Raw genomic sequence first — 18,925 nt, forward strand, 5'->3', positions numbered from 1 at the left:
ACTCTACAAATTCAGTTTCAAAGAATTCCAGTAGATTTGTCAAACGTGATTTTCCTTTCATAAATCCATACTGACTTTGTCTGATTACACCACTGCTTTCCAAATGCTGTGCTGTGAAATCCTTGAAAAGAAACAGAGGGGGAGATGAAAGATTGCTTGAAAGATTCAATAATGACTTTGAAAAGGGAATTGGATGAATGATTGAGGAGAACGTTGCAGGATAATTGAAGATGACACAATGCTGCAGCTTAGAGGGAGGCCATTTGGCCCATTGTGCCTGTTCTGGTTCTTTGAAAGAGCTATCGGAGCTAGTCCCACTCCCCTGCTCTTTCCCCATGACCCTGAATCTTTTCTAATTTAAGTATCCAGTTCCCTTTTGAAAGTTATTGTTACGTCCACTGCTGATGGTGGAGGGTTTCTCTGCTGTTGGTCTGTCTGTAAATTTATCTCAAAATCCGTCAGATATCAATGAGACTTAGTACTCAGATAGGGTGTTGCCCAAGAAAGAATTAATTAGGTTTTGGCAAAGATATCAATCCGGATCCTGAAATATTTTTAAAAATCCATTATTGGGATTGAGACCGGTTCGTTCAATTGGCTGGACGGCTGGTTCGTGATGCGGAGCGGCGGCAACACGTGTCAATTCCCATCCTGGTTGAGGTTACCATGATCCTTCCCTACCTTGTCCCTTGCCTGAGGTTTGGTGATCCTCAGGTTAAAACATCATCAGCCACCTCTCTCTCTCAAACGGGAGTGCAGTCTATGGTCCTCTGGGACTATAACGACATTCATCATTGGGTGATGGGGCAAATTTACTATTTTAGAATGTTGGGAGTTGTCTTGGATCTGGATTTGATTTATTGTCACGTGCACTGTGGTACACTGAAAAGTATTGTTCTGTGTACAGTCCAGACAGATCATTCTGGACATGATAAAACATAGGACATACATAAATACACAGTGTAAACACATAGCCATAGACCCTGGCTGAAGCATACAGAGTGTGGTGCTATGCTGTATAGAAGATGTGTGGAGACATCAGTTCGGTCCATAAGAGGGTAATTCAGGAGTCTGGTAACAGCGGGGAACAAGCTATTTTTGAATCTGCTTGTGCATGTTCTCAGACTTTTGTATCTCCTGCCCAATGGAAGAGGTTCGAAGAGAGAATAACCCAGGCAGGAGGGGTCTTTGATTCTGCTTACACTTTCCCAAGGCGGCGGGAGATTGATTGTTTTATTTAGAATGTTGCTTATTGTTTTGAAACATGGATTGTCTCAGCTACTCTGATGTAATTTGTCACTGTCAAAATCTGAGCAGGGTTTTCAGAGCAGGTTGTTGGGTGTGGATTGGCCAACAACCTTGGCCTTCTCAGTGAGATGGAAGCTCTTAAAGATTCATTCTTTCAGCTTTGTAATTACAGAACCACTGGGCTAGAAAAAGCCTCGAGGAAAAGCTGCATAATATCATTGGGGCTGGTTTAGCACTCTGGGCTAAATCGCTGGCTTTGAAAGCAGACCAAGCCAGGCCAGCAGCACGGTTCGATTGCCGTAACAGCCTCCCCAAACAGGCGCCGGAATGTGGCGACTAGGGGCTTTTCCCAGTAACTTCATTGAAGCCTACTCGTGACAATAAGCGATTTTCATTTCATTTCATTAAAGTGTGAATTCCATATTTGGTTCAGACATTAACTGTTGGTTATTTCTGTAAGTGGAAAACACAATGAAAATTGACTCAGTTAAATAACTGGTCATTTAGGCTGTTTAGTTGAATCTCTGAATTTGGGGATTTTTGGTTTGTTCACAGAGACTGCTCTCCCTCCCTGGCTCTCTATCTCTCTCCAACCTCCCTTTTTGACCAATGTTTTGGCCATCTGACTTAATATCTCCGTGTCTGATTTCTATCTGAGTTATGTTCCTGTGAGGTGCCTATGTTAAAGGTGGGGAGTATAGAAAAGCAGAATAGTTCAAAAAGGTGCAAAACTGGTGACGGTTGATGTTCAGAGGAATATAGGTGTATTCAAGGGACACGGGAGAGTAACATTCAGGTACAGCAAGCCATGAGGAAGGTAAATGGCATATTGGACTTCATTGCAAAGTGGATGGGAGCGCAAGAATAAGGAAGTCTTGCTATATTTGGACAGAACACTTGGAGTAATGTGCGCAGTTTTGGCCTCCATATTTAACTGGGGATACGTTTCTGTTGGAGACAGTGCAGCAAAGGTTCACCAGATTAGTTCCTGGAATGAGAGGCTGAGAAAATTGGCTCTATATTCCCATACCAGCCTCCCCAAACAGGCGCCGGAATGTGGCGACTAGGGGCTTTTCACAGTAACTTCATTTTAAGCCTACTTGTAACAAGCGATTTTTCATTTTTCATTATATTCTCTGATGCTCTGAAGGTGATCGCATTGTAACATACATGATTCCGAAGGGGTTTGACCAGGTAGACACTTGACAGGTTGGTTCACCGACTGGGGACTCCGGAGCATGGGTGAGGGTGGGGGGCACACAGTCTGAGGATTAGGGGAGTTCCATTTAGTACATGGGATAAGAAATGTCTTCCCTCAAAGGATTGTGAACCTTTGGAATTCTCTACCCCAGAGATTTGTAAAAGCTCCATTGTTGACTTTTTAAGGCTGGGATAGATGAATTTCTGGTCCCTTGGATGTTGAGGAATATGGGGAAGTCAAAGATCAGCCATGGTTATATTGAATGGGGCAGCAGATGGGCCAAATGGTGGCCGTCTCCTTTATCTTATCATCTGAAATGAAGGTTGTTGTCATTGATGTCTCTTCAATTGTATCTGATGTTGGTCCTTAGCGACTTTACAGCAATTTGCCCGCTCTGCACGGCCAAAGCAAGATTCTGCGGACAACAAGCGAGGCCGAGGAAAATGAAGATCGGAGGGTGGTATGGTGGGTCTCTTGGTGTGCTCAGTAACAGCATTTCTCACTGGCGTGACTCATTAAGCAAGCTCCTGAGGCTAGTTGATGTGTTTTTTTCTTGGTTACAGTTCACGCTGTGCACAGTAAAAGCCCAGCTCATCAGTTTGGGGGAATGATAATTCAGTGTATCCTTTGTAAAGTATCCTTTATATATAAAACTGAGTAATGCGAAAGGCAGTATCGGTGTTGCTGCTGTTCAGTGGCTGTGAATGGGCGCGGAAACGGGCTGCGTCTCAGCATTGGGGATTTGTTTTATTTTGTTTAGTGAAAGAATAATAACTCCGTTCTGATCTTCAGCTCAGTAATGATAACGTTTTAAAAAATCTTCCACTGCTATGACTTGTCAGTTGTTTGTTGCTTCACGTACTAAAAGCCACACCGCTTCAATGCTCCCTGGCTGGTGGATGAGGTATAACCTCTGCAGCAGGAACTCCTGAACGCTGCTATGATGCTGAAAATCTTACAGATCACAACAGCAAAGCGCTTCTCCCAGAAAAATCGGCAATCGTTTTCTAGGATGTTTGGATTGAAAACACACTGGCAAACCCGATTACCTTTGGATTATTTTTCCTATTAAGAGGAATATAAGTATTGATTGGTGCAATCAGGCCTTGCCAATATGTCATTCCGGATTAGACCCTGGTATATCCGGCCCTAATCCTCACATTTCAGACACTCCCCACCCACCATATCATCACCTAAGAGACGTCAAAAAAGCAGGTTAAACCCCAGCTAATTGATGGGGTGGGGGGTTTACAGAGGAGAGGTTCTCTCAAACCTCTTTGGGCCAATGAGACTGCAACAGGAGATCACGCTGGGTCAGACAGGAGACCAGTGATCATGCAGTGGCTTATCTTTACCCTGCCCCACTTTCCCAGAGTGAAGAGAGAACATAATCCACCTGCCAGCAAATATCAGCTAGAGCCATTAAAATCTCAGTTTGGTGTAACAGCAGATCAGAGGTGTGGCAGTGAGCTCGCCCTGGCTTACTCGTGCCTGACCTCGCTGGTGTTTCTGCTCCACACGAGCCTCCACCCAACCACCTCCACCTCACCCCATCAGCTTATCCTCAATTCCCCATCGGGTTTATTATCCTAGATTAATGGCCCTGAGCTCTGACCTCGCCCGCAAGTGAAAACATCTCCTGGTGGCACGGTAGTACAGTGGTTAGCACTGTTGCTTCACAGCGCCAGGGTACCAGGTTTGATTCCCGTCTTGGGTCACTGTCTGTGTGGAGTCTGCATGCATGTTCTCCCCGTGTCTGCGTGGGTTTCCTCCGGGTGCTCCAGTTTCCTCCCACAAGTTCCGAAATAGAACATAGAACATTACAGCACAGTACAGGCCCTCGATGTTGCGCCGACCTGTGAAACCACTCTAAAGCCCATCTACACTATTCCCTTATCATCCATATGCCTATCCAATGACCATTTGAATGCGTTTAGTGTTGGCGAGTCCACTACTGTTTCAGGCAGGGCATTCCACGCCCTTACTACTCTCTGAGTAAAGAAGCTACCTCTGACATCTGTCCTGTATCTATCTCCCCTCAATTTAAAGCTATGTCCCCTCGTGCTGGACATCACCATCCGAGAAAAAAGGCATTCAATGTCCACCCTATCTAACCCTCTGATCATCTTGCATGCCTCAATTAAGTCACCTCTTAACCTTCTCTCTAACGAAGACAGCCTCAAGTCCCTCAGCCTTTCCCCGGAAGATCTTCCCTCCATACCAGGCAACATCCTTGTAAATCTCCGCTGTACCCTTTCCAATGCTTCCACATCCTTCCCATAATGTGGCGACCAGAACTGCACGCAATACTCCAAATGCAGCCGCACCAGAATTTTGTACAACTGCAACATGACCTCAGGGCTCTGAAACTCAATTCCTCCACCAATAAAAGCTAACACACCGTACGCCTTCTTAACAACCCTCTCAACCTGGGTGGCAACTTTCAGGGATCTGTGGACGTGGACACCGAGATATCTCTGCTCATCCACACTACCAAGAATCTTACCATTAGCCCAGTACTCTGTCTTCCTGTTATTCCTTCCAAAATGAATCACCTCACACTTTTCTGCATTAAACTCCATTTGCCACCTGTCAGCCCAGCTCTGCAGCTTATCTATGTCCCTCTGTAACTTGTAACATCCTTCTGCACTGTCCACAACTCCATCGACTTTAGTGTCATCTGCAAATTTACTCACCCATCCTTCTACGCCCTCCTCCAGGTCATTTATAAAAATGACAAACAGCAGCGGCCCCAAAACAGATCCTTGTGGTACACCACTAGTAACTGGACACCAGTCAGAGCATTTCCCATCAACCACCACCCTTTGTCTTCTATCAGCTAGCCAATTTCTGATCCAAACTGCTAAATCACCCTGAATCCCATGCCTCCGTATTTTCTGCAAAAGCCTACCGTGGGGAACCTTATCAAACGCTTTACTGAAATCCATATACACCACATCAACTGCTTTTCCCTCATCCACCTGTTTGGTCACCTCGAAGAACTCAATGAGGTTTGTGAGGCACGACCTACCCTTCACAAAACCATGTTGACTATCTCTAATCAAATTATTCCTTTCCAGATGATTATACATCCTATCTCTTTTCATAGAATTTACAGTGCAGAAGGAGGCCATTCAGCCCATCGAGTCTGCACTGGCTCTTGGAAAGAGCACCCTACCCAAGCCCCTACCTCCACCCTATCCCCATAACCCAGAAACCCCACCCATCACGAAGGGCAATTTGGCCCCTGAGGGCAATTTATCATGACCAATCCACCTAACCTGCACATCTTTGGACTGTGGGAGGAAACCGGAGGAAACCCACGCACACACGGGGAGAAAGTGCAGACTCCATACAGACAGTGACCCAGCGGGGAATCGAACCTGGGACCCTGGCACTGTGAAACATTTGTACTAACCACTGTGCTACCATGCTGTCCTTTCCAAGACTTTGCCCACAACAGAAGTAAGGCTCACTGGTCTATAGTTACCGGGGTTATCTCTCCTCCCCTTGTTGAACAAGGGTACAACATTTACTATCCTCCGGTCTTCTGGCACTATTCCTGAAGACAAAGATGACATAAAGATCAAAGCCCCAAAGGCTCAGCAATCTCCTCCCTAGCTTCCCAGAGAATCCTAAGATAAATCCCATCCGGCCCAGGGGACTTATCAATTTTAACACTATCCAGAATCGCTAACACCGCCTCCTTATGGACCTCAAGCCCTTCTAGTCTAGTAGCCTGTTTCTCAGTATTCTCCTCAACAACATTGTCTTTTTCCTGTGTGAATACGGACAAAAAATACCCATTTAGCACCTCTCCTATCTCCTCTGACTCCATGCACAACTTCCCACCACTGTCCTTGACTGGCCCTACTCTTACCCTAGTCATTCTTTTATTCCTGACATATCTATAGAAAGCTTTAGGGTTATCCTTGATCCTACCTGCCAAAGACTTCTCGTGTCCCCTCCTGGCTCTTCTTAGCTCTCTCTTTAGAGCCTTTCTAGCTAACTTGTAACTCTCAAGCGCCCTAACTGAACCATCACGTCTCATCATTACATGAGCCTCCTTCTTCCTCTTGACAAGTGTTTCAACTGCTTTAGTAAACCATGGTTCCCTCGCTCGACCACTTCCTCCCTGCCTAACAGGTACATACTTATCAAGGACATGCAGTAGCTTTTCCTTGAATATGCTCCACATTTCCATTGTGTCCATCCCCTTCAGTTTTCCTCTCCAGCCGATGCATCCTAAGTCTTGCCTCATCGCATCATAATTGCCTTTCCCCAGATATGACTCTTGCCTTGTGGTATATACCTATCCCTTTCCATCACTAAAGTAAACTTAATCGAATTGTGGTCACTATCACCAAAATGCTCACCTACCTCCAAATCTAACACCTGTCCTGGTTCATTGCCCAGTACCAAATCCAATACGGCCTCGCCTCTTGTTGGCATATCTACATACTGCGTCAGGAAACCCTCCTGCACACATTGGACAAAAAGGGATCCATCTAAAGTACTCGAACTATAGTGTTTCCAGTCAATATTTGGAAAGTTAAAGTCCCCCATAACAACTACCCTGTTATTTTCGCTCCTATCCAGAATCATCTTTGCAATCCTTTCCTCTACATCTCTGGAACTTTTCGAAGGCCTATAGAAAACCCCTAACAGGGTGACCTCTCCTTTCCTGTTTCTAAACTCAGCCCAAAGTACCTCAGTATTCGTCCTCTCAGTCACCGTAATACTATCCTTGACTAACAATGCCACCCCTCCCCCTCTCTTACCACCTTCCCTGAGCTTAGTGAAATATCTAAACTCCGGCACCTGCAACAACCATTCCTGTCCCTGCTCTATCCATGTCTCCGAAATGGCCACAACATCGAAGTCCCAGGTACCAACCCATGCTGCAAGCTCACCCACCTTATTCCGGATGCTCCTGGCTGTTGGGTGAATTGGACATTCTGAATTCTCCCTCAGTGTACCTGAACAGGCGGCGGAATGTGGTGACTAGGGGCTTTTTACAGTAACTTCATTGCAGTGTTAATGTAAGCCTGCTTGTGACAATTATTATTATTGTATCATGCTCTTTCAGAATCTTAGTCAATCGTCAGGTCCCCGTTCCCCAGCTTCCCCCAACTTTGTCTTTACCGGAGAACAGTTCTCCAGCCTGTTCAGCCTCTCCTTATATCCTTTTCTGTTCTGCTACTATCATTGGGAATTCTTGTACAGGCGAAATGGAACACGCTCTGGTCCCAAGAATGTCTCAATATCAGAAACCAGCAGAGGATGCTGAAAACCCCCAGCAGGTCTCGGTAAGGCGAGAAAGCAGAGTTTTTGACTTGTGTTCCTGGCACCCACCCTGTCCAGAAACAAGCTTGAGAGCTGAATAAGCGCCCCACTGAAGGTGAACGGTGTGTGTGGTGTTTACCGGTGCCTCCGGTGCTGCAGTTTGAGCTCTGGTGGGGTGTCTGATTATGGTTAACTCAGAAAAATCTCCGAAGCACGAGGACAGCGGAGGCAGCACGGAAATCCTCGCTCAGTTTGTGGGGTATTGTATTATGTTTTGTACTTTTGAAATGTTAATGACTACAGTCAATCACTGATTTCTCACTGCTGGCCCTCCAATGAATGTGTTCAATAAAACCAAAAGTTGCTGTCACAGACTTGGTCATTTTTATTTAGTTTGATTTTGTTTTGCACCTGTGATCTTATCTGATACTTTTGATCTTGAATTAGATTTCCACAGATATCTTTCTGCCAATACTGCTCAAACGTGGCTCCCAATCCAATCTCCTAGTCTAACACATCAGTCTGTCCAGTACCCCTCAGCTCCCTGTGCTCCAGTTCTCCTGAAGTCCTCCACCTCCTATCCTCCCACTTCTCTTCATCAAAGTCTTCTGCCGGCTTTCTCTGTTTAATCTGAGAACCAAGTAGCAGCCCGTCCCTGGGTGATTTCCCCAACTCCAGCTGAACACATTATTCCACAATTCCTAATCTCACTGTTACATGGAATTTGTGCATGGGACATGGACATTGCAGGCGATGCTAACAATTGCCTTTAACCACATTGCTGTGGGTCTGGAGTTAGATGTAGGCCAGACCAGGTAAGGACGGCAGATTTCCTTCCCGAAAGTGTATTAGTGAATCAGATGGGGTTTTACAACAATGGTTTCATGGTCATTAGACTTTTAATTCCAGATTTTTATTGAATGCGGATTTCACCATCTTCAGAGGCGGGATTTGAACCTGCGATCCCAGAGCAGTACCCTGGGTCTCTGGGTTACTAGTACAGTGACAATACCACTATGCCACCGCCTCCTCAAGGTTCCATAATTTGGCCTCACCATCCTCATTTGTCCACCTCCCTCCAGTCCCACTGTGCCAACCTCTTAAACCAACAGGAGAAAAAACACATTGAACTCTTTGAGTCGACTCTGCCACTCAGGTGAAGGCTGATCTGTATCTTAACTCCCATCTTCTCACCCTGGTTCACTGAGTGTTACAGGTTAGCACTGCTGCCTCACAGCGCCAGGGATCCGGGTTCCTCCCGCAGTCCAAAGGTGTGCAAGTTAGGTTGGGTTAGGGGGATAGAGTGGGGTGACCTTTCAGAGGGTCAGTGCAGATGCGATGGGCCAAATGGCCGCCTGCACTGTAGGGATTCTATGGGTAACCATTAATACCCTCATTCAACCAAGATCTATTGAGCTGAATTTTGAAATATTAATTTGACCCCAGACACAACAGAGAGGAGGCTGGGGAGAAGAGAGCAGACTGATTTGCATTTCCACTTTCCTTTGTGTGAAGCAGGGTTTGCTGACATCACCCCTTTTAAGTCTCTGTCTTGTTGGTCTGCACTCCGATTCCTACCCCCACCTCTCCCTATCCGTAGAGGCAATAAGTTTTCTACATCCACGTTGTTGAATCCTTTAATAAGAACTAGGAGCAGGAGTAGGCCATCTGGCCCCTCGAGCCTGCTTCGCCATTCAATGAGATCATGGCTGATCTTTTTTTGGACTGTTCAAAAAAACTATCTTTACCTTAAAACTCGTTAAAAACAGTTAACGAGGTAGCCTCAACTGCTTTACTGGGCAAGGAATTCCACAGATTCACAACCCTTTGGGTGAAGAAGTTCCTCCTCAACTCAGTCCTAAATCTACTCCCCCTTATTTTGAGGTTCAGCCCCCTAGTTCTGCTTTCACCCACCACTGGAAACAACATCCCTGCTATAGAACAGTACAGCACAGAACAGGCCCTTCGGCCCTCGATGTTGTGCCGAGCAATGATCACCCTACTCAAGCCAACGAATCCACGCTATACCCGTAACCCAACAACCCCACCCCCATTAACCTTATAAATTATAGGACACTAAGGGCAATTTATCATAGCCAATCCACCTAACCCGCACATTTTTGGACTGTGGGAGGAAACCGGAGCACCTGGAGGAAACCCACGCACACACGGGGAGGGCGTGCAGACTCCACACAGACAGTGACCCAGCCGGGAATCGAACCTGGGACCCTGGAGCTGTGAAGCATTTATGCTAACCACCATGCTACCGTGCTGCCCCCTTATCTTATCTATTCCCTTCACAATTGTATATATCCCTATAAGATCCCCCCCATTCTTCTAAATTCCAATGAATAAGCTCCCATCTACTCGGTCTCTCCTCATCAGCCAATCCTCTCAACTCTGGAATCAACTTAGTGAATCTCCTCTGCACCCCCTCCAGTGCCAGAACATCCTTTCTCAAGTAAGGAGACCAAAACTGTGCACAGTACTCCAGGTGTGGCATGTTTTGTGACTCATGCACATGGACAACCAGGTCCCTCTGCACAGCAGCATGCTGCTATTTTTACCATTTAAATAATAATCAATTTTGCTGTTATTCCTACCAAAATTGATGACCCCACATTTACTAACATTGTATTCCATCTGCCAGACCCTTGCCCACTCACTTAAACTATCCAAATCCCTCTGCAGACTTCCAGTGTCCTCTGCACTCTTGGCTCTACCACTCATCTTCGTGTCAATCACGAACTTTGACACAAGACTCTTGGTCCCAAACTCCAAATCATCGATGTAAATTGTAAACAATCCCAACACTGATCCCTGAGGCACACCACTAGCCACTGATCGCCAACCAGAAAAAACTTGCCTTCCTATATCTATGCTAATACATTACCCACAATACCAAGTACATTTATGTTATGCAGCAGCCAGCCAGGGCTGGTTTAGCTCAGTGGGCTAGACAGTTGGTTTGTGATGCAGAACAAGGCCAGCAGCGTTGGTTCAATTCCCGTATCAGCTGGGAATTCTGAATTCTCCCTCTGTGTACCCGAACAGGCACCAGAATTTGGCGATGAGGGGCTTTTCACAATAACGTCATTGCAGTTGTAAGCCTACTTGTGACAATAAAGGTTATTTATTTATTTTGTGCGGCACCTTGTTGAATGCCTTCTGGAAATCCAGGTATACCACATCCTCCAGCTCCCTGTTGTCCACCGTGCTCGTAATGTGTCATGTGAGAGTACCTTTAAGAAATGGGTGTTTAAGAAATGGTTGTTTATCTGTGATGTCAGAGTGTGGGTGGAGCTGGGCTGTCTGCCAGCTTTTTACTTTCGTTTTAGGCTATTTGCTGCAAGGGTGTGTTTTAGTTTTGTTTTCAGAGCTGGATAGCTGCAGTCACAGCCAGAAGGGGGTATTAGTCTCTCTCTGTAATCTAAAGACTCTAAATTGATCCTGTGGTGATTTAAAACTAATAACGGCTCTCAGTAGTGACTTTAAACTGATGTGCTTCTGTTTAAAGGTTTTTTTTTTAGTCTTTCCTGTCTACTTTGGAGTTATGATTTTTTGATTCATGCTTATTTAATGGACATAAACCATTATGTGGAGCAGAGGAAGTATGGAACTCAAAAGTTAAAAAATATTGCTATGCTATGAAGATTTAGATATTGAACAGAAGAACTCAGACTTTATGACACCCAAGAGATTGGAGGGGTTTGGTTCGATTGGTTGGTTGGCGACCAATAGATTAGCAAAGGGCAATATCCTGCCTGGCAGTGACAGCAATTGGGTTCTACCAGGTGGGGTTTTTTCAGTGGACCTGGCAGACAAAACTGGATGCTGCGAGAGACTCGCTCATACTCCCGCGCACTCTCTCTCTCTCTCTAACTAGAAGATATCCATCTGCAACAGAGCCTCTTACCCTTTACATTTAGTAATTTTACACCCCTCTTTCTCCTATGTTGTGTGTGTGCATAGAGGGTAGAGTGAGTTAAAGGGGGGGGCGGGGGGTACAAATTAGATATTGGTTAACCAGTTGTATTTGTTGCCTATTTAATTATTTTTATTAATAAAAGTTAATTATATTTACAAACCTGGTGTCTGCAGTTATTGGGTAGCCAAAGACTTCAGGTATTTTCAAAGAGTTAATGTCAACTGTGTTGCTACTCTTGGTGAAGTGGGGCTGAAATTGACCCTCCACTCGCCCAGGGTGTTGTAACAGAAGACGGGGGAATGTTCTAACTGATCTCCTTGTTTGGAGCGTTGTGTGCAGTTGGGGGGTGAAAGAAAGGCTGCAGCTATCTGCTTTTATTGATAGAGATTAAAACATGAAGTTAAAAACATTTGAAGCCAAATTACTGCCAACACCTGGATTAATTCACAGCAAGCTCAGAGTCCCTTCCCTGATCTTTTTCCCACCTCGGATTACAATTCCATCAAAAGGAATATATTTCAATCTTTTTTTTATTCATTCATGTGATGCGGGCATTGCTGGCCAACATTTATTACCCATCGATCTTTCTTTTTTTCAAATTTAGAGTGCCCAATTATTTTTTTCCAAATTAAGGGGCAATTTAGCGTGTCCAATCCACCTACCCTGCACATCTTTGGGTTGTGGGGGTGAGACCCACGCAGACACAGGGAGAATGTGCAAACTCCACACAGACAGTGACCCGGGGCCGGGATCGGTCCCAGGTCCTCAGTGTCATGAGGCAGCAGTGCTAACCACTGTGCCACCCTTTATTACCCACCCCTGAGGGCATTTAAGAGTCACGTGGAGGCCAGACTTGGTAAGGACGACAAATTTCCTTCCCTAAAGGGTATTAGTGAGCCAAATGGGCTTTTACAACAGTCAATGGTTTCATATCTTTAGACTGCTAATTCCAGATTTTTAAAAATTGAATTCAAATTTCACCATCTGGCATGGCCAAGCCCCCAGCTCATAATTCTGGGTCCCTGGATTACTCGTCCAGCCACAACACCACTGCCTCCCAATGTCTAGACTATTCCCATTCTATTTTTGGATGTATCAATTCACGTCCGTGTTTATTGGGGCATTTCTCATTCTAGAAACATCTTGAACCTGAACATTATTAGATTTTGAACATGGAAGGCAAAAGCACCGATTACAGAGGGGATAAACTGTACATGTGTCCTGTGTGTTGGCAAGATTTCAGCCAATCATCCGGCTTTTCGGAACATAATTGGTCACGACAGGGAGATGCCAGGGCGGAACAGTAGCACAGTGATTAGCACTGTTGCTTCACAACGCCAGGGTCCCAGGTTCGATTCCCGGCTTGGGTCACTGTCTGCGTGGACTCTGCATGTTCTCCCCGTGTCTGCGTGGGTTTCCTCCGGGTGCTCAGGTTTCCTCCAAGTCCCAAAAGACGTGCTTGTTAGGTGAATTGGACATTCTGAATTTTCCCTCTGTATATCCAAACAGGCCCCGGAATGTGGCGACGAGGGGATTTTCACAGTAACTTCATTGCAGTGTTAATGTGAGCCTACTTGTGACACTTATAAAGATTATTATAATTATTATCTTTCCCACAAAGCTCTCTTCTGATACAATTTGCATTTCACTAGCACCTTTCTCAAACTGAGGATATCCCAGAGTGCTCTGCAACTAATGGCGTATTGTTTTGACATGTAAATCACTTACACTCAGGGTAAGGTCGATGGATTTAAGATGCATATCAGCCATGATCTAATTGAATAGTAAAATGAGTTTGAGGGGCTGAATGGTCTCGTATTCTTCCAAAACCGTGCTGCAGCAAGTTATCCCTTCTGGTCCATTCTGTAGCCTTTTATAATGGTCGACTGCATTTAGCTGCTCTGCCATCTCTCTGTGTGGCCATTCTCGGTCCTGTTGGTGTTCCATTCTGAACTAGCCCAGTCCAATCCCAGCAGTTGCATAGGAGCAACACTGCTGCTCATGTGAAGCTTAATGGGGCAGCACGGTAGCATTGTGGTTAGCACAATTGCTTCACAGGGTCCCAGGTTCGACTCCGACTTGGGTCACTGTCTGTGCGGAGTCTGCACATCCTCCCCGTGTGTGCGTGGGTTTCCTCCGGGTGCTCCGATTTCCTCCCACAGTCCAAAGATGTGCAGGTTAGGTGGATTGGCCATGATAAATTGCCCTTAGTGTCCAAAATTGCCCTTAGTGTTAGGTGGGGTTATGGGGATAGGGTGGAGGTGTTGACCTCAGGTAGGGTGCTCTTTCCAGGAGCCGGTGCAGACTCAATGGGCCGAATGGCCTCCTTCTGCACTGTAAATTCTATGATAATCAACTCAACACTCATTTCCCCCGTGTGATCATGTATTCCCTTTGCCTGTGTGTGGGGAGTGTAATGTGTGTGGGGCTGGGATGAGTGTGTGTGGGGAGTGTAATGTGTGTGGGGCTGGGATGAGTGTGTGTGGGGAGTGTAATGTGTGTGTGCGGCTGGGATGAGTGTGTGTGGGGAGTGTAATGTGTGTGTGTTGGCTGGGATGAGTGTGTGTGGGGAGTGTAATGTGCGTGTGCGGCTGGGATGAGTGTGTGTGGGGAGTGTAATGTGTGTGTGGATGGGGTGAGTGTGTTTGGGGAGTGTAATGTGTGTGTGCGGCTGGGATGAGTGTGCGTGGGGAGTGTAATGTGTGTGTGCAGCTGGGATGAGTGTGTGTGGGGAGTGTAATGTGTGTGTGTGGCTGGGATGAGTGTGCGTGGGGAGTGTAATGTGTGTGTGCAACTGGGATGAGTGTGTGTGGGGAGTGTAATGTGTGTGTGGGGCTGGGATGAGTGTGTGTGGGGAGTGTAATGTGTGTGTGGGGCTGGGATGAGTGTGTGTGGGGAGTGTAATGTGTGTGTGCGGCTGGGATGAGTGTGTGTGGGGAGTGTAATGTGTGTGCGGCTGGGATGAGTGTGTGTGGTGAGTGTAATGTGTGTGTGCGGCTGGGATGAGTGTGTGTGGGGAGTGTAATGTGTGTGTGTGGATGGGGTGAGTGTGTGTGCGGAGTGTAATGTGTGTGTGCGGCTGGGATGAGTGTGTGTGGGGAGTGTAATGTGTGTGTGAGGCTGGGATGAGTGTGTGTGGGGAGTGTAATGTGTGTGTGAGGCTGGGATGAGTGTGTGTGGGGAGTGTAATGTGTGTGTGTGGCTGGGATGTGTGTGTGGGGAGTAATGTGTGTGTGTGGCTGGGATGAGTGTGTGTGGGGAGTGTAATGTGTGAGCGGCTGGGATGAGTGTGTGTGGAGAGTGTAATGTGTGTGCGGCTGGGATGAGTGTGTGTGGGGAGTAATGTGTGTGTGAGGCTGGGGTGAGTGTGTGTGGGGAGTGTAATTGTGTGTGTGCGGCTGGGATGAGTGTGTGTGGGGAGTGTAAAGTGTGTGTGCGGCTGGGCTGAGTGTGTCTGGGGAGTGTAATGTGTGTGTGCGGCTGGGATGAGTGTGTGTGGGGAGTGTAATGTGTGTGTGTGGCTGGGATGAGTGTGTGTGGGGAGTGTAATGTGTGTGAGCGGCTGGGATGAGTGTGTGTGGGGAGTGTAATGTGTGTGTGAGGCTGGGGTGAGTGTGTGTGGGGAGTGTAATTGTGTGTGCGGCTGGGATGAGTGTGTGTGGGGAGTGTAATGTGTGTGTGCGGCTGGGATGAGTGTGTGTGGGGAGTGTAATGTGTGTGTGCGGCTGGGATGAGTGTGTGTGGGGAGTGTAATGTGTGTGTGCGGCTGGGATGAGTGTGTGTGGGGAGTGTAATGTGTGTGTGGCTGGGATGAGTGTGTGTGGGGAGTGTAATGTGTGTGTGCGGCTGGGATGAGTGTGTGTGGGGAGTGTAATGTGTGTGTGCGGCTGGGATGAGTGTGTGTGGGGAGTGTAATGTGTGTGTGTGGCTGGGATGAGTGTGTGTGGGGAGTGTAATGTGTGTGTGTGGCTGGGATGAGTGTGTGTGGGCAGTGTAAGGTGTGTGTGTGGCTGGGATGAGTGTGTGTGGGGAGTGTAATGTGTGTGTGTGGCTGGGATGAGTGTGTGTGGGGAGTGTAATGTGTGTGTGTGGCTGGGATGAGTGTGTGTGGGGAGTGTAATGTGTGTGTGTGTGGCTGGGATGAGTGTGTGTGGGGAGTGTAATGTGCTGTGTGTGGCTGGGATGAGTGTGTGTGGGGAGTGTAATGTGTGTGTGTGGCTGGGATGAGTGTGTGTGGGGAGTGTAATGTGTGTGTGGGGCTGCAGCTTCTCAGCCTCCATAGTGTCAATCATGGACCTGGTGAATCCGACACCATTTTTCATTGGAATTGATTGTTCCACGTGGTCCCGGTGCTAACCCCTTAACGGAAGCGGAGTCGGTCCGGCTGCGGCGCCAGTTTTTCTGTCGTATAAATCCACGGATTCTCCGTTGGCGTCAAGTTAGTCTCGGAAACGGAGAATCCCTGCCCAGTATGTCTGAAGTTCCTTCATTCATCACAGCTACAATGCTGTGAAGCTTTGACCCCATATCTACAGACATTGGAGGCATCCAGAGAAGATCACTCTGTTAATCCCGAGTACGGAGGGATTTGCCTCTGAGGAGTGGTTGAGTAGGTTGGGTCTGTACTCATTGGAGTTTAAGACGAATGAGAGGCGACCTTATTGAGACATATTGGATTCTCATGGGGCTTGACAGGGTCGATTTTAAGGGGTCGTTTCTCCCTGTGCAAGATTCTAAGAGCAGAGGGCAGAATCTCAAAGTAAGGGGTCGCCCATTGGAGACAAAGATGAGGAGGAATTTCCTCTCTGAGGGTGGTGAATTTGTTAAATTCTTTACCGCAGAGTGCTGTAGAGGCTGGGTTGTTGGGTATGTTCAAGGCCGAGAGAGACAGAGTTATAATCAGAGAGGGAACTGAGGTTTATTGGGCAGCATGGTAGCACAGTGGTTAGCACTGTGGCTTCACAGCACCAGGGTCCCAGGTTCGATTCCCGGCTTAGGTCACTGTCTGTGTGGAGTCTGCACGTTCTCCCCGTGTCTGAGTCGGTTTCCTCCGGGTGCTCCGGTTTCCTCCCACAGTCCAAAGACGTGCAGGTTAGTTGGATTGGCACATGATAAATTGCCCTTAGAGACCAAAACGTTTGGAGGGGTTATTGGGTTACAGGGATAGGGTGGAAGTTGGTCGGTGCAGACTCGATGGGCCGAATGGCCTCCTTCTGTACTCTATGTTCTATGTTATGGGGATCAGACGGGAAAGTGGAGTTGAGGATTATCAGATCAGCCATGATCTCATTGAATGGTGGAACAGACTCGAGGAGCCAAGCGGCCTGCTTCTGCTCCAAAGTGTTGTGGTCTCTTAGCATGGAGCATTTGGCCAAAAGGCCGGATTCTGTGTAATATATAATTCTTTGCAGCTGGGCTGAATGCTATTTGTTGATCATTAATACTCACCGACTGGGCTGGGATTTCAGGTTAACTGGAGTGGGACAGTCTTTGTCATTGTCCAGCTGTACCCGCTCTTTATCAGTTTATATGTATTGCCCTTTATGTTACGTGGAAAATTCTGATGACGCTAATTAATTATTTGTTCAAATACCATTGAAATATAAATGAGAGCTTCTGGGCCCATCCAGCCAACTCTGTGGTGAAGATGAAGGTGCTGCTTCTGCTAGCCTTTCTCGGAGGATGTTTGGCACAGTACGACCCACACATGGTGCCAGGGCGCACATCCATTGTCCATTTATTTGAGTGGCGCTGGAAGGATATCGCGGCTGAGTGTGAGCGTTACTTGGCCCCCAATGGATTTGGGGGTGTTCAGGTAGCCATTGTTCCTTCCATCCTTTCCACCGACGACGGAATGGGGCTTGTTCTCCATGAAACAGAAAAGATCAAGGGGAAAATTGACCGTGGTGTCAGGGGTGAGGGTATTTAGTTACATGGAGAGATTGGAGAAGGTGGGGTTGTTCTTATAGCAGAGGAGGTTGGGGGGGGAGGATTTAATAGAGGTGTTCAATATCATGAAGAGTTCTGATAGAGTAAGTAAGGAGAAACTGTTTTCGGTAACCAGAGGGACACAGATTGGAGAGAATTGGCAAAGGAAACAGAGATGCAAAGGTAATAACGATGGGCAAAGAGTTTTTAAAAAGGATTAGCAGGTGTTAAAATGTTTTAAGATGATTTAAACGTCACACTGTTCCAGATTTCTGTTCAACAGTTTTAATGGGCGGCACGGTGGCACAGTGGTTAGCACTGCTGCCTCAGTGCTCCAAGGACCCAGGTTTAATTCCCTGCTGGGTCACTGCCTATGCGGAGTCTGCACGTTCTCCCCGTGTGTGCGTGGGTTTGCTCCGGGTGCTCCGATTTCCTCCCACAGTCCAAAGATGTGCAGGTTAGAGGGATTGGCCGTGATAAATTGCCCATTGGTGTCCAAAACGTTAGGTGGGATTACGGGTATAGGGTGGAGGTGTTGACTTGGGTAGGGTGCTCTTTCCAAGGCCGCGACTCAATGGGCCAAATGGCCTCCTTCTGCACTGTAAATTCTATGATTCGATGATTGGTAGAGCAAATGGGAGAGACATGGAATTCTTAATCCTGCCTCACATTATAAACGAGACGGTTTGGATGCAGATGGGCTCAGAATGAAGACATTGATATCTGGGGGACAGAGTGAACTGTTGGCCTAAGCATTTGATGCAGCAGAAACAAAGCTTTGGGCACAGAGGCAAAGGCTGAAAAGCCCACAAGCTGGGTGAACATCTAAAATGTGGCCTCAGCTAGGTGTGCAATCTATATACTCATGTACCTGTGCATTACTGACACACAAGCCAAAGTTTTATAGAATAAGAACAAAACCTTTGCGATCGAGTCTCAGCAATAGTATGGAGGACCTGGACAGTGGGAACTGGTTACTCCAGTAACAAATACAACTTCACAGAGTGAGCAACTGGGAGTTTGGTGATGGAATTTTGAGGGTTAATCTCTTTCTAAAGCATTTATCTAAAAAAAAAATACTGCTTAATTGAAGTTCAAATTTCTAAATCCAGTCTGAAGGAGGGGTAAAAGCTCTCTGTTAGAGAGCAGATATATTTAGTTTTTTTTTGTTCATTCATAAGATATGCACGTTGCTGGCTAGGTCAGCATTTATTACCCATCCCGAATGGGAAGGTGGTGGTCAGCTGCCTTTTTGAACAGTGGTGGCCTGTGTGGTGCAGGTACATCCACAATGCTGCTAGGGAGTTCCAGGAAGGTGCCCCAGCCAAAGTGAA

At 46.8% G+C, this 18,925-nt stretch overlaps 2 protein-coding genes and 1 long non-coding RNA gene across 3 annotated transcripts in view; all 3 read left to right on the top strand.

Moving 5' to 3' along the window:
• rnpc3 (RNA-binding region (RNP1, RRM) containing 3) overlaps positions 1-2,402 on the top strand; it is a 31,622-nt gene extending 29,220 nt beyond the window's left edge. The window contains exon 10 of the mRNA XM_038793411.1: positions 2,399-2,402. Coding sequence (XP_038649339.1) covers positions 2,399-2,402 — 4 coding nt within the window. The remainder of the gene's footprint in view (positions 1-2,398) is intronic.
• Positions 2,403-2,574: 172 nt separating this feature from the next.
• Positions 2,575-3,278, top strand: LOC119964304. Its single transcript, XR_005460285.1, has 2 exons — positions 2,575-2,914; positions 3,013-3,278. It is a non-coding gene; the product is annotated as an uncharacterized LOC119964304 (long non-coding RNA).
• Positions 3,279-17,162: 13,884 nt separating this feature from the next.
• Positions 17,163-18,925, top strand: part of LOC119964306 (pancreatic alpha-amylase-like) — a 61,444-nt gene continuing 59,681 nt past the window's right edge. Inside the window, exon 1 of the mRNA XM_038793589.1 lies at positions 17,163-17,478. Within this exon, the coding sequence (XP_038649517.1) occupies positions 17,311-17,478 (168 nt within the window). The 5' untranslated portion in view covers positions 17,163-17,310. The remainder of the gene's footprint in view (positions 17,479-18,925) is intronic.

The sequence above is a fragment of the Scyliorhinus canicula genome, chromosome 4, assembly GCF_902713615.1.
Source record: "Scyliorhinus canicula chromosome 4, sScyCan1.1, whole genome shotgun sequence".
NCBI classification, from domain to species: Eukaryota; Metazoa; Chordata; class Chondrichthyes; order Carcharhiniformes; family Scyliorhinidae; genus Scyliorhinus; species Scyliorhinus canicula.